Source organism: Panthera onca, chromosome C2, assembly GCF_046562875.1.
Source record: "Panthera onca isolate mPanOnc1 chromosome C2, mPanOnc1 haplotype 2, whole genome shotgun sequence".
NCBI classification, from domain to species: domain Eukaryota; kingdom Metazoa; phylum Chordata; class Mammalia; order Carnivora; family Felidae; genus Panthera; species Panthera onca.
In genome coordinates, this window is record NC_138347.1 from 28,853,135 (window position 1) to 28,878,627 (window position 25,493).

At 35.1% G+C, this 25,493-nt stretch overlaps 1 protein-coding gene across 2 annotated transcripts in view; it reads left to right on the plus strand.

Annotated features, from left to right (window-relative positions):
• SAMSN1 (SAM domain, SH3 domain and nuclear localization signals 1) overlaps positions 1–25,493 on the plus strand; it is a 139,958-nt gene that overhangs the window by 97,873 nt on the left and 16,592 nt on the right. For both annotated transcript variants that reach the window (XM_060640284.2, XM_060640283.2), the window contains 4 exons: positions 13,365–13,436; positions 16,875–17,024; positions 21,293–21,422; positions 24,306–24,457. In XM_060640284.2, coding sequence (XP_060496267.1) covers positions 13,365–13,436; positions 16,875–17,024; positions 21,293–21,422; positions 24,306–24,457 — 504 coding nt within the window. The remainder of the gene's footprint in view (positions 1–13,364; positions 13,437–16,874; positions 17,025–21,292; positions 21,423–24,305; positions 24,458–25,493) is intronic.

A 25,493-nucleotide genomic window follows, 5' to 3' on the forward strand; every position in this document is an offset into this window, starting at 1 on the left:
GCAGTAGGGAAGATGAACTAAAGTCACATAAGGGGTGCCTGAGTAGCTCAGTTGGTTAAACGTGCAACTTCGGCTCAGGTCCTGATATCCCAGTTTGTGAGTTCTAGCCCTGCGTCGGGCTCTGTGCTGACAGCTCAGAGCCTGGAATCTACTTCGGATTCTGTGTCTCCCTCTCTCTCTGCCCCTCCCCCGTTCATGCTCTGTCTTTCTCTTTCTCTCAAAAATAAGTAAACATTAAATAGTCATACAGACTTGGTTTTGAGGTTTTGAGGTTCTATTTTTATATTTCCTTACCAGGGGACATTGCACATTTTATTAAACCCCTTTGAGTCTCGGTGTGCTTATCTGGAGAAGTGTATATTAAAGCATGTCACATCTGATTGATGTGAGGATTTAATTAATTACCATATGTAAATTTTCTAGCACATAGTACATGTTTCATTAATAACCTCACCTTCTGTTCTGTTTTCTCAGTGCTTGTTCCAACCTCCATTGTTTCTCTTAACTATTATTAAGAGTTTATTCCACTATGCTCTCCCAACCATAGTCACCATCAAGAACAGGGGATGTTTATTATGCATATTTGCATCCCTGGAGTTTTTGTTGGGGAACGAGGAGGACTAAGTCTGTCTGACTTTCAGACTCATGTGCTTCCTATTACACTTGGGCTATGGCCAAGAACACTTATCATATAGAACATAACTGTGATGTCTCAATGTGTGTACAATGAGTGTGGAATGACTAATGGATAATATTAGTCACCTAAAGAAGGATTCTACCCCAGGACATAGTTTACAAATGGGTCATTGAGAAAGATCTGGGTAACACCCACATAAAGCGAAGTAACCATTGTTGGAATCAGAATGTAATGAAACAAAACGATAATCAAACATTGTGATTTAACATGTCTGAAAAGAAAAGCATTAGCAAAGGGGCTTGCTTTGCTGGAAGACTAGAAAGGAGTGGGACAGTAGAAATGTGCCACTGTGTCTGCAGAACAACATCCATCAGCCGAAGCAAATGTTCCATTTGGCTCAGCAGACTTGCTCACTTAGGTAAGAGATGCAATTCAGGCCATGTAGCTTCGTGCGTGCCTCTAGCCCTTTATGCTGCCGAGTTACTGTGGCTTTTACTACACAGATGAAACAAACTGTGAGCAGTGATCTTGTGTCTCATACAGTGTTTCCTCCAGGGGAGAACATTCTTTGCTAAGTCAACAAGAATATGCATTTTTCCTGACAGTTGAATTTCTCATACCTCATCAATACTTGGTATTGCTATTTTTGCTACCTTTTTAGTTTAGCTTATGAGTCAGTCCCTCAGAGATTGTTTATTTCAGAAAGCTTGAAAAATAAAGTTTCTCTACTTGATAAAGTGAGGGTCTGACATTAGACATGGAGACCTGGCCAAGGAACTGGTTTCCTAGCATGGATGAGCCTGAGTTACCACTTTTTCTCTACATACATACAGTGAAGACAACTCAATATAAATAATGACGTTTCCTTTCTATACTTTCCTTAAATTTAATACTTTAAATTCCTGAGATAAGATTTAAAGCAGGTTTACCTTGCAGTAAATTCTATTTTATAGTATATATAGTGACATGGCATTAATCTAGATATTTTTTCTAGAAGTTTTTTTCTGAATATTTCATATGGTTACAGTTGTGCAGCATTGATTTTTTTAATAAGGAAAAGTAATAAAATGAATAATTAAATATATAAATTTTATACTGCTTATGGGTATGTATTCCTTATATTGCTAGTTATTATATATAGGCATCATCTTTTCTCAGGCCATCTGTGTTTCAACTTACTTTAAGATTGTAAATATCTCACTATAATTATTTATCAATTTTAAAGCAGCCATTACCTATATAAAACAAATAATTACAGCAAATTTGTAATTTTGGAAAGAAAATTCTTTCCAAGGTAAATGTTCTACCGTTGTCAGACATGATATTGTAAGCTTTAGTATTATCATAAACCGAGTTCATTTCTACCACAACTATTACATTCAACATCACTATCGACCCCTCAATACACTGAAATCTTTATATAGCCAAACCCAAATTTGCTGAAAAGAGAATATAATTGATAATAAGGAAGTTATAGAACTCTAACATCTCTTCCAAATATCCTAGCATGAACTTACTACTGTTTTTTCCCCACCCATTCTTTCCCTGTTTGGGATTACATACTGTATATTTGCCCCACATAAACATGTCTGTTCTTACTAAGGAAAAAACGTTTAAATTCCTAACCATAGTGGCAGCGGGTGCTGCCTGAGATGGGAATGTTTATAAGCTTTATGATATTAACTGCAGCACTCAACCTCAGGTGGCATAAAGCATGCAAAAAAGAACTTTCTGTCAGTTTTATTATTTCTAAAAAGGTTCCCCTTGAAGCAGAAGAGTGACCTTGCTCTGCTGAGCTGACATATGCCATTGGATTAATGGTCGAGCTCTGCTGGAGGGAAGCTCACGGAAACATTACAACTCCAGAAGCTGGGCCGGCGGTGACCATTAATCAGGGGGACCAAAATCATGCATCAAACACACTCATTTAAAAGTAGTAAAAATGACTTAAAAAAAAACTTTTTGAGAATTAGCTTATTGTTTGTCATTACTTGTGTTCAAGGAGATCACTGCATGACTAAAATATCCCTTGAGGAGACCTTTAGAAAGGTTATTATGTACCCAGAGGCCACGTGAATGCAGAGGACATTGAAGACGAATGAGAGTAACAGGTTTTGTTCCAGAAAATTTGACGGGGAAGTTTATAATGGATTCTGTTTTCCTGACTTAATTTGCATTCCTTTATTTAACCATTATTTCCAAACAATGAGTATTTGCTTCTTCGTGATGATTTTATTTTTTAAACTGGAGTAACTGAATTTAGTGGTATAAACATTTGATTGGTAAATATGGTAGGAAATTGTTCAGGAACCTAAAGTTTAATCAAAATTTAACTGTTAAGTCTGTTAAAAAGTATCATAATAGACTTAAAAGTATATTCTTTCACCATGCTAATGAAGCACTTTCAAGACTTTTTTCCTCTCTCTGATTATCGAAAAGAAAAAAAAAAATAAGTCTAAGATTCAGAAAGAGAACGCTCAGTTTAAGTAAGTTACTCTTATTCTTTTTTAAATCCCTTTGATAAAAATGAAGACATAATTTCTTTTATATTTTTACTAGTTTGTCTTTTAGATTAACGAAACTATGCAAAATGCATATGATATAATTTCATTAAAAGCTAAAATAGAAGGGGCACCTGGGTGGCAGAGTCGGTTAAATGGCCCACTCTTGGTTTCAGCTCAGGTCATGGTCTCACAGTTCGTGAATTCAAGCTCTGTGTGGGGCTCTGCACTGACAGTGTGGAGCCTGCTTGGGATTTTCTCTCCCTCTCTGCAAGCCCCTACTCTCTCTCTCTCTCAAAATAAATAAATAAACTTTAAAAAAAAAAAGGTAGAATAGAAGAATCAGGTATTTTTTAAGAAAACCAGAATTTTGATACTTAAGATTATGGTCAATTTAGGAAGGCCTGTTATGATTAGTACTTGAAAATTATTCTTCTCCTAAATAACTGTTGCCTTCTTTCACCATCATATTCATATTCACTATTATCTTCTCTTGTTAACCAGATCCTACACAGGAAGATTATTTATACAGTTATTTATATATTTTTTGCACAGGTATTTATTTGTTTTTGGAGTTTAGTTATAGGATGAAAATGGCTGATAATTATGTGCAAACAGTTAAAATATTTAATAGTTGGTTGTAAGTAGAAAAAATCTAATATTCATACAATAGAAAACAAATTATAAATTTATGGAAAGATAATACATATTTTTATAACTGGAAATGTAAATCATCTATTTTTGTTACCACCTTCTCACTTTCAAGGTACTTAGAAAACAAAATTAGTAATAAGAAATGCTCAGGAAAGTTACTGAGAGTAAGGATGGTAAATACATCAAATTTGTTATTACCTATAATTCCTATCCCTCTCCCCACTGTCTTCCCTAAAACACATAGTATCTTCTGTAACCATTGTTGACACAGTTAATCCTTATCTCTTTAACTCTAAGCCTGAACATGGCTTCAGAACTCCTCTCACTCATCTCAACACAGCTTTTTGTGAAGCTTTAAACAAACTATCTGTGCTGGTGCAAGAATTGAAAACTTATTGCCAATTTTGGTTTTGAGAGAAAGTCCTTCCAGACAACGGAAAAATCCCAGTGAAATATTCTTGTACCGAATACACACTTATAATGACCAAAATTACTATGTTCACTAGAAACAACCCTTGAAGAGTTCAGGAAATAATTATATTAGACACATTTTTGTTATCCAGTACTCCATTCAATATATAGTGTGTGGCCCATCACCTTTTTGTTTCTTTGTCATCATTTTAGCAATCACCATCTTTGGATTTGGAGATTTTTAAAGAGTCCCTCAGTCAGCAACCACATAATCTCTCAGGGTAAATAATTTTTGAGGCAAATTCAAATTGTGTTGATTTCAGCTAATTTAAAAATTTCTCATTTTAATTTGCCTTTCTTTAGACTGACTATAAATAACATAGGTATAGACATATGTATACAAAATGCCTTTCATGCACTAAGTGGTGCCAATTAGTATTCGTTAGTGAATGAATATAAGTTTCCAGGTTGACATCTATTATACATTATTAAGTTCATTTATTTTGTGAATAAATATAATCTGCTTTAAGGAACTGCTTCTATATTTGTATACCATTCGTTTGAATACGATTCTATTTAACTCTTACAGATTGAAGTTATTTGGTTGATGGCACCAATAGAGTGTAAATTCCTCCAGGATAGATTCTTGTCTTATTCCTGCAGACAGCCTGACCCCAACTATAAAGTTTAGCCATAGAAGCCACTTAATTTATTTGTGTTGAACTGCATAATATATTTATGTTGAATTACAGTCTTTAATTAAACATCAGCAAATCATCTTCTGTGACTATGACATGACCAGCTTATAATTTGCTTTTGTGTTAACCATGAAATATATGGTTTTGAGGCATTTACCCTGAAGAGGAATGTAGGATGTTATCTGCTGTGGTTTTCCCACACCTCTCGGCAGTAGGACTTTTCTGCAGAGGTATTATATAGCACTTAAGAGCCATAGCAGAGCAGGAACAACCACTGCGTGCTAAACTGAGGAGGCACTGGCATGTGATCTCATAGGCAAGATGGGCCTGGGTCCTGCCCTTGAAGAATGGACTGGATCAGAGTGGGAGGAAAAAAAAAAGAGGAAGAACATTCCTTGCAAAAATAACAAAAACCAGCATAAGCAACAGCTTAGAAGCAAAAGTGAACGTGTCCACAGTGACCAGCAAGAACTGTCCGAAGTTCTGCCGAATAAGACTGACTACCATTACCTGATACCATGGGGAACCATGGATGTGCATCATGCTGAGTTTGAGCTTTATTTTATCGCCTAAGGAAGAGCTACTTAAACTCTATGAGACTCAGTTTTCCTCATCTGTAAACTGGAGACATCTATACTGAGCTCAGAGGGTGATTGTGTTTATTTAATGAGATAATTGTCGATAAATCTCTCGGCATGGAGCAAATTCTCAGTAACCATCATAACAATATGGAGTAAGCTTTACACTTTGAGAGGAACCAAATGATAAGAACTGGTATTTTTGGAAAATTAGTTCAATGGTGTGGTGTTAGAGGATTGGAAAAGCAAGAGTTTGGGGACTAAGAAGCTGAATGTTAGTGGGTTGGCTCAGGAATGAGGCTATCAGCACATATTTGACCAGCAGTAATGAAAATAAATGCCTAAAACAGAGATTTCAAGAAAGAATTGACCAGATGTGGAGGCTGAAAGACTGCGTGTGTGGTATATTGGCCATTATATGGCCAAAGTTCCCAAAGTGAGCAAATATAGGTTTCCAAGAGCGCAGGGAGATGGCTCAGAAGGCAAAATCAAAGCAGATCCTCAGGGGCAACTGGATACAAGCAGAAAGAGCCCTTGGTTGGTACATCTGCCTTCCAGCACGAAGGCAGGCAGAGAAGCCACTGCGGCCTAGAACAGCTATGAATGTGGGTTCCCTGGAGAAATTCTTGAAGATTTCAAGGAAGCAGTGGTATAATGAAACAATTCCAGGAGGATCAAGAGGGACCGTTTAGTGTATTTGTTAATGGGTTTAGTAGTTGGAGAAAGAGAGAATGAAGGAATAGACAGTGTACTATATATAACAATAGTCTAGGAGTGAGCGAGCCAAGCAGAAGCTGTACAATAGGGAAAACAAGAAGCTGATCAGTTCAGGGTAGTCTGATTATGGTCACATTCTAAAAAGTTTTTCATCTCCTTTTTATTCTACAGGATTTTGTAAGAATTGGTGATATCAGGTGACTGAACTTTTGCCACATTATGCTTTTTACCTGAAAAAAGATATTTAAGACCTATCGATGTTATTTATTTTAAAAACTCTTTTCAACTAAAATAGACTATCTTAATTTCCATTCAGTTCTTACAACTGCAGCATGACTTACAATCTGTGGATGTAATGTAAATCATAACATACAGTAATAAATCATGCAGAGGTACAATTGACAATTTTAAATATCTGAGTCTTTTTTACTCACAAAACTTGTTTTTTTACATTAAATAGGCTGATATGAATAACCATTTTACAGGTAATGGGTCATTCTGCATTGATTTTTTTTTTAATTCTAATTTCTTTCATTTGGGTAATTTTCTTTAAGGCAGTTTCAATTTGCAGAAAACATCTCTAGTGCACATCGACTTTTGAAAGTAAAGCTTCACATGGAAATTTTGACACAACTTTAAAACACTAAAGTGGAGTCAGAATCTGCATTTCCTTTAGATATTTTGCAGTTGACAGAAAAGACACTGAACCAGAAAGATCAAGTAAACTAACTTTTGTTCCAAGATCCCAGATCTACATTAATAATATTTAGAGCATTGATATATGTTTGAACATTGGGTGGCCTTTACTCAAGGTTAAAATGTTAGTGTTGAAGGTTATGTTTCACAGCTCAGGCAGTCTTTTAGTTTGCAGCCCCCTGACACTCCACACAACCATCTTCCATTGGCACCACATGATAGTGTAATTATTTAACACTGAAGCAATCCTAACAGGTTATTCTAAGTGAGTTAAATTTGTTTCGCACTCCTCAAAAGATCTCAGCACCTTCATTAAGTTAGGACAATCAAATCCTCGAATGCCTTTGGATAAAGGCTGAAAGCTTATTGAGATTTAGCATAGTATTATTGGAAAATATTCACACAAGTGCATGCTGAAACAATTCTGATCTTCAAGAGCACATTACTAACCATTGCTTTATGTGCAGTATTTAGAAGATGTGAGAACGCATTGGCAGAGTGTGTGTAATTTTTAATTTGCCAGTACATTTCAAAATACTGCGGATGTCTGAGTCAGATATGCAAATTTTTTCTTTGAAATAGACTGTGAAACTTTTCCACCAGTTCCTTACCCAAACGGCTGGAGATAAGATTTTACTTAAATACCCCGAAAGTTGATGGCTGGTTAAGAAATGAAAATAAGGGTCAAGTTCTCTTGGCCTTGGCCAAAAAGTTGATTCACGTTTCCAAAAAGAGACCCCCCCCCCCCCTGCCACCGCCAGTTGTCCTTCATGTTGATAAATTTAGGCTCGCCATTGTTCTAAGAATTCTATTTAGTTCCATTTGCTCTATCAAGCTAACTTTCCAAATTTCCACCCTGTTTAGATAGCAAGTTCCTTTGAAAATGGAAGACAATATCAAAACTTTAGAATGGAATGTCATAGTTGAGAGCACATCAGTGTGAAGAATTGAAAAAGAAGGAACTTATTTTTGCAAGTTCTTGTTCCCATAAGTTTCCTCACTGAGAAGGATTAGATCATTTCCAAGAACCCTGTCAGCTGTATATCATGTAATGACATTCTGTAATGATTAGAATTGTTAAACAAAACTAGAGAAAAATTTTGACTAAAAAAAAATGAATCCTCTTAAGTTCTTTTATATTATTCATTGCATGTGTAGGGACACACACACATGTTCAAACACACCAAATGACACTTGCTCAGCCCTTTTAGGTGGAAACCAAGTAGACTAAGTGGAAGAAAGTAATCTGCTTCATGTAACTGCAGATAGTATTCAAAAGTCAATCTAATAACGTGCATCAATGTCAGAAAGTTGGTTGTTCTAAAATAAACTTGGAAAGCAGAACTTTATTTTCTCCTTAAATATGTCTATACTTCCAAACAACTATGAGCTAAGAAATATTGATGATATTTTTACAAATTGTTTCCTTAGAAAGTTATGTGACCATCAACTTTTTTTAAAAGACTATTTTGTAGAGTAATTTTAGATTTTCAGCAAAATTGAGAGGGAAGTACAGTTTCCCATGAACCTCTCTGCCCCCACACGTGATTAACTCTTTGTAAATTATTTTTTAGATATTTTATAGGTGCATCTCTCTCTCTCTTTTTCTTTTAGCCTAACATTTTCCTAGGGAAAGCTTCAAGAATATGTAAAAAGAGGTTACTACAATCTACCTCATGTATCTATCACCTGGTTAATCATTAAATAATGACCAGTCATATTTTTTCTTTATTCTCATACACTTTATTCTCATATTCTCATAAATTTCATATTCTCACTAGGTTACCTTGAATTACAACTAAAAAATAACAGTATTTTCTCAATATCATCAAATAGCTAGTTATTTAAAAAATGTCCTCAGTTTTGTCCTGGCTGTTTTTGTTATAGTGGTTTATTTAATCTATATCTAAACAAGATCCATGGGCTATATTTGATCATACAATTCTTAGAGGTTATTAATCTATGTGTTCCTTCTTTCTATCGATTAGTTGAAGAAACCAGGCTATTTGTCCTGTAGATTTTCTCATTGTCTAGATTTTTCTAATTCACTGCATCTTTTTGATGTCATTTAAGATGCTCCCTTGTCTCTGTATTTTATGTAATCTGGTAGTTACATACAGAAGTTTGGTGTGATTGCTTTTGTTAATTTATTTACTAGGTTCTTCACTAGTGGGATTAGGTGCTACTATTATGAAACACATACTCTGGTTCTTTCTTTTTGAAATTCTAGGACCTATTGAGTATTATCGCTGGGATCCATTATTTCCTCAGGGGTTTCAGTAATTCCATAATTTCACCATTCTTAATTGATTAGCTAGAATACACACACACAAAGATAAATTTTTTTTCATAAACTATTTACTCTGAAATATATTTCATACATGAAAAGCAGATTAAATATTTAAGTATTTCCCTTTATTTGCCAGTTTTCATAATATAACTGTAATGTTTCCAAATGTGGCCACTGTTTTTTTTTTTTTCTTTTGGTATCATTATGAACTCATGAACTTTGATATATTTCAATATTCACTTATTATTCCCATTGATACGAAAATGATCCCATCTTTGGATGCAATCTATCACAGTGAGAATATTTTCAGAATGGCCCCTGTGTTGTTTTGACTTAGCCATAGTAGGCTTTGAAAGCTTATTGTTTTATGCTATGACCACTATGAGAATTTTGACTGAGAATCTTAACTGCAAATGTCATTAACATCATTACTTATTTTCATTGTCCCTCAACATATGTATTTATATATACTGATAGTATTAATAACAATATGATTACTGAAAATGGGTTAACATTTAATTTGTCATTGTTTTCTTTTCTTTGGACAGTCAAATTACTGTTCTTAAAAATCACTTAAAAGAATTCTTCTCTCTAAGCCACCAATTCAACATACAATTAGGTTCATTTGTTTCATTTTTATTTGAAATTTTTAGGGATTGCTTTTATTTTTTATTTATCTTTTTAAAGTTTACTTATTTTGTGTGAGAGAGAGAGAGAGAGAGTGAGTGAGGGAGCATGAGCGTGAGCAGAAGGGCAGAGAGAGAAGGAGAGAGAGAATCCTAAGCAGTTTCCACATTGTTAGCGGGGAGCCCATTCGTGACATCATGACCTGAGCCAAAATCGAGTCAGATGGTCAAAGGACTGAGTCACCCAGGCAATATTTTGTTTTTGTTTTTGCTTTTATGTTTATTCACTTATTTTTGAAAGAGAGAGATAAAGAGAGAGAGAGAGAGAGAGAGAGAGAGAACACAAGTAGGGGAGGGGCAGAGAGAGAGAGGGAGACAGAATCCCAAGCAGGCTCCGTACCGCCAGTGCAGAGCCTGATGAGGGGCTTGAACTCATAGGAACTATGAGATCACGACCTGACCTAAAATCAAGAGTCTGACACTTAACTGACTGAGTCACCCAGGTGCCCCCCTACCTCAGGATTGTTTTTATTTTATTTTATTTACTTCTGCTAAAAATATGTAAAAGTTACATAGTTTTAAAGTCAAATCTACAAAACAAGGTACATTCATTTTGCCCCATTTCTCTAAGAAAGAAAATATGTATTTGCCTGTATTAAAACTTAAGCATATATTTAAATCCTTAGATAAGTGGCAGCCTGCTACGTACATTTTTCTCTACATACATTTGGCTTTTTTCACTTACACTATACCCTGGAGATCATTCCATAGTAGTATAAAGAGATACATTTTAACTTTCTACAGTTGTATTGTTTTATTGTTTGGATTTACCATAAATCATTCAACCTATCTTGACGAAGATTAGGGTTTACAGCTTTTTTATAATATAGAAATTTTACAATGAATGTGGATGTGTAAATCAGTTTATAGCTAAGAGTATCTCTGGTATACTCTGGTATATGGAATTCCTGGGTCAAAGGGCAAATATATATGTCATTTTGTTAGTTTTGCCAAATTACCCTCCATAAATGTTGTGCCATTTTACAAATGCATATCTAATTGCAGAAGGAAAAATTGCATAAATAGAGAAAGAGTGGAATTAAAACTAAATATTATCTAATGTCAACAGAAACAAAGACTTATCTGAAACATGAATTGCAGTTTTATTTAAGTTACTGTTCCCATTGATAGCTATTCGTTTATATAACGGCTCTGTCTTGATGGGAGCTTCTGTCACAAGATAATATTTGCTAAAGCTAATCCATTATGATTATAATGCAAAATTATTGATATTCAAATACATTCTCATTTATCAAGGACTATTATCTGGGAAGCCAGCTTGCTTCCACATGATTCACCTTTTTGTTAGAAACTTAATAGGACAAATTATAAATTTGTTCGTTGTGCATACCTCATAGTAGGCATTAGCCCTTTCATCATAAGCCGTAACCTATACATTATGAAACCACCTCAGAAAGTCACTAACTTTTAGACTAGAGAATGATGAAATTTTTAAAACAGCATTTTAAATGCTTTGATTCGCTTCTTAACGGTGTCTTATCATGGATTGATATTATACTCCTCTGGCTTAAAGCTGTCGAGTGATTCACAATGAGATGACTGACAAAACCCAAAGTAATAGTCTAGAGACTTCTTAAGCCACTACTTCTAAATCTGCTTCTCTTTATTGATATAATGAGGGGAGAATTAATTTTAAAAGGTGGTGACTATTGATTACTTAATGGCAGAAGATAGTGTTGAGAAATGCTGAAGTGAGCCTATTCTGTGCCCTCCTGGGCAACAGGACCCATTATCCAGTGGTGGAAATCATGCTGTAACCCTCATTAATATTTAATAGGCAGGACACAGGCTGGATGCAGGCTACAAAATTGCCCCAGGCATAGGCTCCAATAGGCCATCAGAATGTTTCAAGTATATAAGAGTAACAGATTTCCCTGTGTTCAGATTGTTTATAAGCAGGACAACAATACATTCAATTCCCTTTCGTGATCTCTGGGCGGTGATAGCCTCATGGAAATGCCTACTAGGCAGGTTGAAGTGATTAATGCTCGGGAAGTCATTCTAGGTTAGTCAGCCCTGCATGAGAAGACTTCGTATTTTCCAGTGTGGTTCTCAGTCTCAGCCCTTGTCTTTCTCTCTTCTCTCCACAAGCCGAAGGGCTGGTTCAGCAGGGGTGGCGAGTCAGCAAAAGGCGTTAATTGTGTCTAACACAGCCAGCATCCTCCGAGCGGTATTATGTATCACACTGTCTATCAAGCTAACCCCTTGTCACACATCAGGATCTTTTTATTTTCAGCTCATTTAAAAGGGAAACAGGGAGTTTCAAAGATAGCTGGTGGGGAAACATAAGTCTAAGAGTGCGTGGAAGAAGGAAGAGCCTTTGAAACTGACTTGAACTAATCTGGGCTGTGACTTCTGAAAAGACAATACAAGGTTTTATCAATTACAGATGCCCATTGTTAACTTTTCAAATCACCAGGTTGTTTTGCAATACCACCAGCTTGTTTTGAAAATATCATAAGATTGGAATGAAGTTAAGTTCTCTGTATAGAACATATTCTGAGGATTTATGGATACATAAAGGGCATAATATCAGATAGCCACCATTCCAAACAATGGATAAAAGTAAACAGGCAGTAAAGACACATCAGTGTTTTGACTCAATGACCCTAAAGATTGTTGAACATGTATTTAGGATAATAATTTACTTTGTAACATATCAGGGATTATTTATAATTACCTGCCTAGGATGAGTTACATACATGAGAATAAAAATTTAGTTTTGTAGGCAAAAAGTATCCAAAGGAACAATTCTTCCATTAACATGTTGAGCTTTTTGTCAAAACCAGTGAATGAAATTTCCCCAGAGGTCTCATTTTATTCCATGTTAAATGTGGACAAAGTCTGTTTTACTCCCAGCCTTAGACTGTGTACGCCTAAATGCTGCTCTCAATTTATGAACAGGTCTCTGTGTATGCCTTCTCTTTCTGACACCAAGTGGAGAGTCTCAAATGATCAAGTTATCAGTGATAAATGTATTTGTGTTCAGTTTTGGCTTTTTGACAAATATGATCTTTATGAGGCATATTGATGGATCTACTTAGATGTCTGTGTTTGTTTAGTTGTTATATATTTATTAGTTGGTTAGTTCTCAATTCTTGCCATTCCCTCATGGAAATAAGTTTGTGGTTGACTCACTTCAAGAAGGCTCAGCTTAGAATTCTTAGATTCTTCAGCTGCCATTCCCAAGAGCAGAAGTAACACTATCAATTGAAAATAATGTAATAGATTTTCTCCAAGGTGCTTAACACTATAGCATAAAACATATGAAGGCATTTAATCAACCGTAAATATTATAATGTTAATAATAGTTATACCTTCAGTGCCTTTAGATATTCCAGAGAGAAAGTTTTTTTTAATCCGATCATTGCACTATACTGACACTTATTGAACCATAATCTAATATATTTAGCAATTTTATCAGCGAAAGTCACAAATCCTAAATGCCCTTTCCTTTCTCTTTCCTATTTTATAGCGCAGCAGCAGTTTTGGGAATTTCGATCGTTTTCGGAATCATTCCATTTCAAAACCAGATGATTCAACTGAGGTTAGTATTTTTGTTACAATTGTTAGGCAAACACATTATGAAAAATTATGAAGCCAATATCACTTTTGCAAAGTACAGTAAGAAAAATAAGTGTATTTGAAAATCACAGTCCTGCCAATATTTTTATGATAAATGAACAAACAATTTAGTACCTAATACCATGCTGGGTGTTAAAAGTCAACAGCTATCTAAGAAACCTAACATATTAGGAAAAGCAGAACATGAACTTATGAAGAGAGTTACAATGTAAAGTAATACAGATATTCCCAAATTTTCTGAGCATTTCCACAATAAAACAATGTATATGTTAAATTTTATGTAAGTTGTAATTGCTTTAATTTAATTGCATAATTAAATGGCTTAGTTGTAAGTTTGTCAAGGAGAGCATACAGTTGTTCAGTTGTACTCACATTTCCACCATATGCATTTAAATGTCTCATAGGTGACCATTACATACACGTTTGCAAATCATGAACACTTTAGATGTAGCACGAGAAAAGCTTCCCATAAAATTAAGTGTAAATAATAATAATAGTAATAGTTCTAATAATATCTACATTTAATTGAATACATCATCATATAAGCACAACACTAAACACTTTACCTACCTATAGTGTAGGAACTATTAACATTACTATTTTACCATTGAAGAAAGACATTTCATTGAGGAAAATTACTTCTAAATTACACAGTTAATAAATGACAAAGACAGAAGTCAGTTTCTTGTCTGACTTCAAGTTTGCCATTCTGTTATACTATCTCACAAACGAAAGGTCAACTGTGATAAGTGATTAATGAAAGGTATAACAACTAATAAAATGATAAAAAGGAGGATATATATTGAGAAAAATAAGAATACATGTTTATCATTGAACGTGATTCAACAACTCCACATGTGATACATTTTAGATCAGTAGGTTTTGGAGCTTACCTATTTCTTAGTTACTCATTGTCATTATTGTATGCTTACTTTTTGTTTTTTGTAGGGAATTTTTCCACTTATCATATCTAATTTCTCAACATACTTTTCAGGTTCTTATGTGTATATATCTATAATATTTTTAAATAATTTTATTTCAGTAGTGGAAATTCTAAACAAAAGAAATTAAAATAGAATGGCATCTATTATTACTTTCTAAATATATCCATTAGTATACATATATGCACGTGGGTATAATATATCCCCTTTTATACATATGTATATTACATATATAGTCTTTTATCCATATATATATATATATATATATATATATATACACAGACCTATGTGAGAAAGCGTATATTTCATTTCCAATTATGATCTTATATACACTTTCAACTTTCCATAACCACACAGAGATATATTCTATTACTATTTACTTTATAATTCTAGAGTTAACCTGTAAAAGTAGTTTAGGCTCATTCAGGTTCATTGATTAGGAATGGTGACTTAGTAATTTGTGAAAGAATTTAGTGAACCTGAAAAAGTAGTTCACACATTTTTCAGCAATTCAGCATTCATTCATTTAACAAGTGTTTATTAACACCTACTCTATGACAGGGTTTCCAGTAGGCACTCAGAAATTACTACTGCAATAACCGATGAAGATCCCTAATACATGAAGCCTAAAGTCTAGAGGGAGAGACAGATCTTAGAAAAGCAACAACAATTGTAAATAAATACCTAATAAAGTTGTAATCCAGGCTATGAAAGAGAACAGTATAGAAAAATGTGCAAGTTTAAAATATGCTGAGGTAGTTTCTTCGAAACTTCTGTAAAGAATGATAGTAAAACCTAAAATTACAAATATTTGTGATACTTTTTTGATGCTTAGGCAATGGTAATTTAACACTGGTGGTAATAAAAAATATACTTTCTTATTTATTTAATTATTATTATTTTTTAAGTTTGTAGTTTTACAAAGAAGGTAGAGTTTACATAGGGAGAAGAGAGAAGAAAAGGGCTAACTTTAAAAATTTAAAGTGTTTCCAAGTTATATTTTATTCAGGGCTTTTGGATTAAGCAAAAACTCTTTGCCTTTATAACCTTGAATGTAGATATTAATAAAGTTCAATAAGTACTTAAATTGGCTGTCCATTCATATTTATCACAGGCAATTTGGGGTAAGATACGAAGCAAAACATAATATTTATTAATAATGATGTTAATTTTGTGGTTAAACCTTCATATTAAAATATTCATGTTCACTAAAGAGAAGTTTCCCTGATTTCTGTATATGCAAGAAATATCTGGCTGTCCATCCACTGAGAATGGTGGGCAATGCTTAGATGACCTTAAAGGGTCTTTTCTTGCCAATCTGAGATATTAAGGATATATAACCCAAGTATGTCCTTCAAGAAAAAAAAGTCACTCCAAAGTTCTACATGAGAAGTTTAACTTATTCAAAAAATATTGTCAGTTCCTGGAAGTATTCTAGACATTTAGAATAAGTAAGAAATACAAAATCTCTAGTCTCATGGAGCCTATCTCGCAGTGGGAGATGCAGGCAATAATCAATCAAAGAAACAAATATATTATCAGGTAATGTTAAATACTTAGAAGAATAAATTACATGTTAACTACTTGAAGATTTTTGTACCAATGGCTGGACGAAGTTCATATTTACTATTGCTTGACAATGTGGGAAATATGTATGGGATACTTACCTGAAAGATAAAAAAAAAATGCACTTTCTCAGTGGATTTACTTAATTCCAAAACTTTTTAAGAAATGACCATTTCTATTTCTATAAGGATCAAGAGGATATTTTAAGGCCCACTATACCCTTTCTAAAGCCTCCAATAAAGTATCTCCCATCTCTGCAGACTTAGCCACTCATTATTCCTGGCATTTAATTCTATTTTTGGCATCTCAAAATGGGTAAAACTAAAGTGGCTCTACTGTACAGGTATTTAAAGAATAGCTAAATTCTTTAAAAAAATTTAGATGTGAAGCTCAGGTCCTTCGACATCAGAAGTTTGATTTTCTGAATTCATAACACATGTAACCAGGCTTGGACAACTTTAAAAATACGTATTATGTCCAGATTGAAACTTTGGAAGCTGCGGTATACGATGTATATGAAGTTCACAAATTTGGAATCTTCCCTCTAATAATGTTTTCAAATAAATGATTTTTATTGCTTTATTATTTCATCTTTTATTTTTTATTTTTTTTAAATTTACACCCAAATTAGTTAGCATATAGTGCAACAATGATTTCAGGAGTAGATTCCTTAGTGCCCCTTACTCATTTAGCCCATTCCCCCTCCCACAACCCCTCCTATAACCCTCAGTTTATTCTCCATATTTATGACTCTCTTCTGTTTTGTCCCCCTCCCTGTTTTTATATTATTTTTGTCTCCCTTCCATTATGTTCATCTGTTTAGTCTCTTAAAGTCCTCATATGAGTGAAGTCACATGATTTTTATTCTATCTTTTGTAAACTATCCTAACTAGGTGTATGAAGGGGAATCCATAAATGAAAATGGAGAACAAAATAAAACTTCAAATAATGGAGGAAGTTTAGGGAAAAAAATGAGAGCTATTTCCTGGACAATGAAGAAAAAAGTGGGTAAAAAATACATCAAAGCCCTTTCTGAGGAAAAGGTAAGCACCCTCTGTTAATCATGTGTATTTTTCTGTTAATTTTTTTCTTAAAATAGCCAAAGATTCTTCTTATAGACATAGAATTACTTGATGTTTTAGGGAGGACTTCAAACATCTGTTTTCTCCCTCAATAATTTTTCCCAGAAGTTGGATGGAAAACAACAACAACAACAACATTATTACTCCTATTTTAATAGAGGAAACAGACACTTGGAAAGATCACACATATAGTACATGAAGAACAGTATGTCATATGTTGTAACAAACATCAGTGCTTCATTTATTTTTATTGCCAACTAAGATTCCATTTTATAGGGAAACTAGATTTTATTTTTCCTTTCATCAGTTGATAGACATTTGGGATGTTTCCACTTTCTGGCCATTGTAAATAATGCTGCTATAAATATTCGTGTGTGAGTTTTCGTGTGGAGATATTCTTTCATTTCTCTTGGGAATATGGTAACTATCTGATATTTTGAGAAATTAGCAACTGCTTACCCAAGCAGTTGATCATTTTACACTCCCACTAGCAATGTGTGAACATCCCAATATCTGCACATGCTTGTCAGCACTTGTTACTGTCTTTTTGTTGCTAGCCATCCTAATGGGTGTAAAGTGAAATCTCAATATGGCTTTGATTTGTACTTCCCTGATGACTAAGGATGTTGGGAATCTTTCATGTTCTTATGAGCCATTTGTATATATCTTCTTTAAAGGAATGTCTATTCAAATATTTTCCCACTTTATAATTGGGTTATTTGGGTTTTTTAAAGTTTATCTATTTCTGAGAGAGAGAGTGAGAGAGAGAGAGAAAGGGAGGGACAGAGACAGAGAGGGAGAGAGAGAATCCCAAGCAGGCTCCATGCTGTCAGGGCAGAGCTTGACATGGGCCTTGATCTCAGGAACCATGAGATTGTGACCTGAGTCAAAATCAAGTGTCAGATGTTTAACCAGCTGAGCCACCCAGGCATCTTGGGTTATTTATTTATTTATTTTTTACTGTTGACATTAAAGTTTTTAAAAATATGTTCTGGATACAGGTCCTTATCAGATATATGATTTGCAGTATGATATATTTTCTCCCATTCCGTGCATTGTATTTTCATTTTTTTGATGGTAACATTTGCAGCACAAATGTTTATAATTTGATGTAGCCCAACTGATCTTTTTTTTCTCATTTGAACTTTAAGTATTGTATTTAAAAAAAAAAAAACTATTGCTTAACCTAAGGTTCCAAAGATTTACTCCTGTGTTTTCTTCTAAGAGTTTATAGTTGTAGTTCTTAAATTTTGGTGTATGGTCTACTAATTTTTCTATGGAATATAGTAGGAGTCCAACTTCCTTCTTTTGAATGTGTATATCCAATTGTCTCAACACTAATTTGGTAAAAAGACAACTATTTTCCTATTGTATTTTCTTGGCACCCTTGTTGAAAATCAGTTGATAATAAATACATGGCCATAATTATGGGTAATAAATATAGGGATTAATTTCTGACTCTCAATTCTATTACATTGATATGTATGTCTTATGTCCATTCTCTTTTTAACCCCTTTTAGTAGGACTTCTGTCCCCAGTACTCCATTAAAACAGTAGTCACAATTAGTGTTGACCTCTGTGTCGTCAAATTCACTGATAACTTTTCTTTCTTCTTATATTACTTTTCAACTCTATTTGACAAGTGATGATTTCAATATATATTAAACATCATCTTTTCTTGGTTCATCTAACTGAGTGTTCTTCTGGCTTTCTTTCTTTCTCAGAGTTTCCTTTCTTGGCTTTGCTTTTTTTTCCTGTCTCTCTAAATATTGAGTCTTCCTGAGGCTTGTTCCTAGATGCTCTACTCAATGTACTCTCTCCTCCTAAGTGATCTCATCCAATGTCATGACTGCTTTTCACAATTATATCTTTAGCTATGACATCTTATCTGTTGTGTTTAAACAACCACTTGTGAATTTGATATCATCACTTAAATGTACAATAGATACTGGAACCCAATATATCCAAAACTGGATTATTAATTCTCTATGCTCTACCAAAAAAAATGTTTCTTGTCCAGTCTTCCTAGTAGTAATAGACAACACTACCATAACACTACCATAACTCTAGATGGAAGGAAGGAAAGGAAAGGAGAGGAGAGGAGAGGAGAGGAGAGGAGAGGAGAGAAGAAAGAAGCCTAAGAATCATTCAAAACTCCTTCTTTCTCTCATTTTTCACACTAATTCATCAGCACATCCTCTTGGTTCAAACTTCAAAGCATTATCTAAAACCCCTAATTCTTCCATGTAAGCTATTCCTGCTTTAGACAAACAAATAAACAAAAACAATAACAACAACTTCTCTTGCCTCAAGTACCATAATAATCACCTAATTGGTTGTCTTTCTTCCATTCTTTCCTCCATAAAAACCATTCTCCAATGAAAGCTACAAAGACCTCTGAAAAGTAGAATTCAGAATACATCACTCCCCTTGATTAAATTTTTTTTACAATGCCTTCACAATGCATTCTTTTACTATGGTATGTTCATTCCAGTGCTCTGAGAAACAGAGCCTAAGAAAGGAATAGACACACCAAAGATTATTGGGGAAAATGTCTGTGAAGGATAAAGTAGAGAAAAAATAAATGGGTAGGGAAAGCTTTCAGACTACAGTGCAAGTTTGACACCTGTGAAAGGAGAGGAACAAAGCTTTAGCCAGATTGGTAGACAGTCCTTGAACCAAAGTTTTTCACTAGAGGAGGCCGATATCCTCCCAAATCGACTCAAATGGTACCCACATTCTTTCAGTGATTGGCAGAGAGCATGGCTTCCATGCAGACACAGTGGTGGATTCGGTAGCTGGGCTGTTGGCAAAGAAGGGTCCTGCAGCAAAAGATCTGAGTGGCACATTTCCATGACCACCACACATGGTCTATAAAGCTCTCCCTTATCTGGTTCCAGTCTCCATCTCACAGCTCATCTCCTAAAACTGTCCCTGCTTTCACTCAGCTCCAGCTACATTGGCTTTGTCTTCCTGTGCATAACCCAAACTAATTCTGAATTTAATTATTTTGTTCTTTATTTTCCTTTTTCTTAGAAAACTGCCTCCAAATCTTCACATATGTTATATCTTAGCATTCAGGTCAAAACTTCAGAACATAAACTACCTTGTAGAGGAAGTCTTTGGAGACTACTCCATCTAAATCAGCTATCCTTCCCCAACCTTAATCTTAGTATCTAATCCTCTGATATCACTGTTTTATTTCCTTCATAGCACCTATTCTCTGCAATTTTCTTGCCCATTTTGTTTATACACATGTCCCCAAACACAACACACACACACACACACACACACACACACACACAGCCCATCACACTAAACGTACTTTATTAGAGCAGGGACCCTGTTACCTTGTTTGCTATGGTATCTCTAGTTCCAAAAAACATGAGAGGTACTTACAAGGTATTCTATAAACATATGGGGAATGACTGAACAAGTGAATAAAAGAATGAATAAAAGCAGAGAATCAAGCTGAATACATAGCATATATGTATTCTGAAACTTCATCAATGTTTAGAAATGCTCATAAATGAGGAATATTGAATTACATTTTGATGAATATTAAGAAATGTATAGGTTTTGTCCAAAAATCTGAATATGGAAGACATTTGAGATGTTTTCAAGCAGATGTAATTTGTTTTGAAATTGTCTGTCTTTCCTAATTTTATGCGGGAGTTGCTTTTCACTTGACTAGGTGTGCAAGCACGGCATGAGAGTTGTAAAGCTTCTTAGATAAGCTTTGCTTTAGAATTGCAAAATGTGCATGTTTTATTCATATCTAGTGATCTGGTAGGGTGCAAATAACTGACATGAAACAACTATGCAGAATTTAAACTTGTAATATCAGATCTCAAAGGATTAGTAATGGTGGTAAATAGATGATAAGAACATGAAGAAATAAAAATGCTTTCACGGATAAAGCATAGATGTTAATAAATCTAACATTTCTGATTAAATAGTCTTGATGTGATATTCATCCTAATTTACAAATGAACTATTATAATTTCAGTTGAATTCCATAATGTGGAATGTTTCATCTAAAGAATTTTTCCAAGTATAATATGTTTTGCTAGAAATTGAACTAAAGATTAATGACTCTCATATTTTATGCTGATGTATTCCTAAGCATTTTATTGCTAAAATATGTCTCGTTTGTTAAATCAATGCACACAGTGAATATCTCCAAGGAAATCAGTTCTCTGCACTTAACCTCTGATGTTTTTCTGAAGGATGAGGAGGATGGAGAGGATACCCTCCCATACCGGAACAGTGACCCAATGATTGGATCTCACACAGAGAAGATCTCCCTCGAAGCCAGTGACTCCATGGATAGTCTCTACAGTGGGCGGAGTTCATCAAGTAAGGCTATAGAATAAGGGACAACTGGGAGGTCTGAGAATTAAAAACAGATTTTAACTATAGAGAACAAACTGATGGTTACCAGAGGGAAGGTGGGTGGGGAAACGGATGACGTAGGTGATAGGGATTAAAGAGTACATTTATCATGATGAGTTCTGTGTAATGTACTGAAGTGTTGAATCACTATGTTGTATACCTGAAACTGATATAACATTGGATGCTAATACTACCAGAATTAAAATAAAAAACAGTGCAAAAGAAACAAATTGCAAATGAAAAACAACAATAGATTTGGGGCTCATCACATTAGCAACAAGGTTCCAGCTACTTCATAGGAGAAATAGTGAAAATGTAGGATATGATGAATCCATAAAATTGCTATTGTTTAAAATGATATACAACATATTAGAATTATGAATTATTTTGAAACTTAATTTTGTAGTTGGCAGGGCTCTTAGGGGCATGTCTCAAAAAGATCACGTTGGGTAACTAAATCCTCATCCTTAAGATAAAAAAATGTATGCTTGGGAGAACTAGGATTATCTTGCGTCATAATTACTAACATGAGTTGAAGAATTCAGAAAAACAAAATCCTGTTTTCTATCTCTTCTTCCCTCCCTCTCTTTCTCCTTCTTTTCCTTTTCTTTATTCCTCCTTTTGTTTTCCTTCCTTTTTTCTTTCCTCTTTCTTTCTTCTTCTCTCCTTCCTCCCACCCTCCCCTTCCCTTTCTTTCTTTCTTTCTTTCTCTTCCTTCCTTCCCTCTTTTTTTCTTTTTTCTTTTCTTTTTTCTTCTTTCTTTCTGTCTTTCTTTCTTTCTTTCTTTCTTCCCTCTCCTGTCCTCTCTCATTTTTTTCCTTCCATTTTACCTGAAGTATTCTGAAAAGAGCAGGACATATGCATCAATTCTGACATTTACTTTTTAGGTCTCCATCCAGCATTATGAGTAAAGAGTGAAATACTATGTAAATACTAAATAGAAGGAATACCACTAATTAGGTGACAGAAATGAATCATCATGTGTTTCTAAGAAGGAATTCATTCAGGTTTCAGTCACATTTCTACTACAATAATTGGACGAAACTGCTGATAACTGAATGATGCCTTATAACTTATTATATGTATACTGTTATACATCCTTCTAATTTCTTCTGGGCTTTAAATGTTGTTGTTGTTGTTGTTGTTGTTGCACAAGGTTTATTTATCTTGTATTTCCTTTGAAATCAACTTTCTCTTATTTGAAGACAGATCACAAAGACCAGATGTTTCAAACATTGTGAATTATATTTTTATTTTCCTATTGGCTGTACAACAGTTATTTTGTGAAAAAAAAAAAAGCTAATGCAGAAACATTTGAAGGATATATTTTTGCATGCATGAAACTCAGATTTCATTAGTATTCATTTCTGCTGGAAGTTTTAAAATTCTAAACTGTAATGCTGAATGTGGGTAGAATTTTACTAACTAGAGCATACCGTTTATTTTTTTTTTTTTTTTAATATATGAAATTTACTGTCAAATTGGTTTCCATACAACACCCAGTGCTCATCCCAAAAGGTGCCCTCCTCAATACCCATCACCCACCCTGCCCTCCCTCCCACCCCCCCTCAACCCTCAGTTTGTTCTCAGTTTTTAACAGTCTCTAATGCTTTGGCTCTCTCCCACTCTAACCTCTTTTTTTTTTTTTTTTCCTTCCCCTCCCCCATGGGTTTCTGTTATGTTTCTCTGGATCCACATAAGAGTGAAACCATATGGTATCTGTCTTTCTCTGTATGGCTTATTTCACTTAGCATCACACTCTCCAGTTCCATCCATGTAGAGCATACCGTTTAAAGCCGAGGCCTGAAGTGGTCATGGAAGGGAGGGTGTGAGGAAACGGTGGCCCACTTAGCTGTTGTAATATGCAGCTTAATTTCTGTAATTACATGCAGCTCACCTTTCTTTTATACCAGTTCATCTACAATATGGAGCATCTCTAAGGTTCTTTACCGTATTGCCATAATTATTTGAATACATAGAGAAACCAGGGCTGTTCCATCATTGAACAGAACACTGAAGGGCCATACTGAAAGAAAAAGTGAGGTGACAACAGAGAGTGGTGGACAAACAGAGTTACTTCCACTGGGAACCATTTTAGCCCCCATCTCGCAAGCATCCAAAATGGAATCCGTTTTCTCTTTTTTCCCTGAGCTTCCAACTCAGAAGGGAAAAGGATCAGAGAACAAGGATTTGGAGCAGTTTTAAAAGCCCAGTTTAGAAAGTTTAGAACCATTTGGGTACAGGTACATATCCTCCTTCCTTCACACTCAAACAACAAGCAAAAGCATTATCTTTTATGCATAGAGATGTTGCTTCAAAATGGCTTGTGGTACATAATATGAAGTTTGGGAGAGTATTCCAGCTGTATTGTGATAAGCATGGGGAAACTTGTGGTCTTATTCTTTGAACATTTATGATCAGTAGCATACAAAGATCAAACTGTTGCTATAGGTTTTTGTCTTTGTTTACAGGTACAAAATTAATTGTCTGGCCTGCACAGGGAGTTAAGCCTATACTGTCTGCCTCTTTAGCAAGTGTTCAGTGCTCAAAACACAATGCTACTAGATCAGATCATAAAGACTAAGTGAGAGGGTGTTTTTGGTTAGTGTTTGAGGAAAGAGGAGTCAGATTGGCTGGAGAAAGTTCAGCTATGGCTCAGAGACAGAGGTCATGAATGGAGAGTGACTGGGAGGCAGAAAAAAAAATAGGAATCCATCACTTAGAACCCCCTCAAAAGGCTGGCATCTGATGTTTCAGCATTGTCCTTGCTTAGCTGTATCCAGACGATGGTTCAGGATTTTTTGAACCTTCAGGGAGAACCGTTAACTTCTGCTTTGCTCTCATCAGGTGGAGTAACAAGTTGTTCAGATGGTACAAGTAACCGGGACAGTTTTCGACTTGATGATGATGGCCCATACTCTGGACCATTCTGTGGCCGTGCCAGAGTACATACTGATTTTACACCAAGCCCCTATGACACTGACTCCCTCAAAATCAAGGTGTGTGCACATCATATCTGTATTCTGTATGGTCTGTCTAGTGCTGGTTGTATGATCTGTGTCAGGAAATGCACAGTGGGAACCGGGTGTGTGGGGGGTGGGGTGGTTAAATGTGTTCTTCCCAGCAGTAGAACTGAGCACTGGTTTAATGTAGCAAGAATTTGAACAAAACATGAGAGGTGGGTAAGGGAATCCATCTGTTGAGGCCATAACATATGTCGCTGTTATATAGATACTGCAGAATCAAAGCCTGTCAGGGGAGAAGAGATTGTCGACATTTTTCTGAAAGCCAAAAGCCTCACAGGTTACTGGAGGTGCCCAGCCCTGCCTGATGCTTGCTGGAGTAAAAGGAGCGAGAGAAAAGAGTTGGAGATATCTGGCAAGAGCCGTGCAGAGCAACTCCCTTGGGAACCAGACTTGGCTGGGCAAATTTAGTACTTAAGTTGGTTGCTATGAGTGACCATATATCCTTCTCCCAACGATATTATCTCTTGAATTCCCTCTTCTTACTCTTATTATCTGTATTTTCCATTGATGTGTAATAAATTTCCACAAACTCAGAGGCTTTTTAAACAACACAAATGTATTATTACCTCACAGTTCTATGGGCCATCCATTGGTCATGGCTCAATTGGGTTCCCTGCTTAAGGTCTCACTGGGCTGCAATCAAGGTGTTAGCTGGGGCTATGTGTCCTCACCCGGGGCTTAGTGTCCTCCTCCAAGCTCACTGGCTATTGGCAGAATTCAGTTGCTTGTGGTTGTAGGACTGAGGTTCCTGCTTTCTTGTTGGATACTGTCTGGGAGCCATTCTCAGCCCCTTGAGGCTGCCAGCCATGGTCCTCTTTATAACATGGCAGTTTGTTCCTTCAAAGCCTTCAGAAGAAAAACTCACTCATGTTTCAAATCTCTTTATTTTTTGGGACTTCTACATGATAAAGTTGGAAACATCCAGATAAGCTCTCTTTTAACTACAAAATTAACTAATTTGGGACATTAATTATATCTGCATAGTCCCTTGTGTCATATAATACAACAT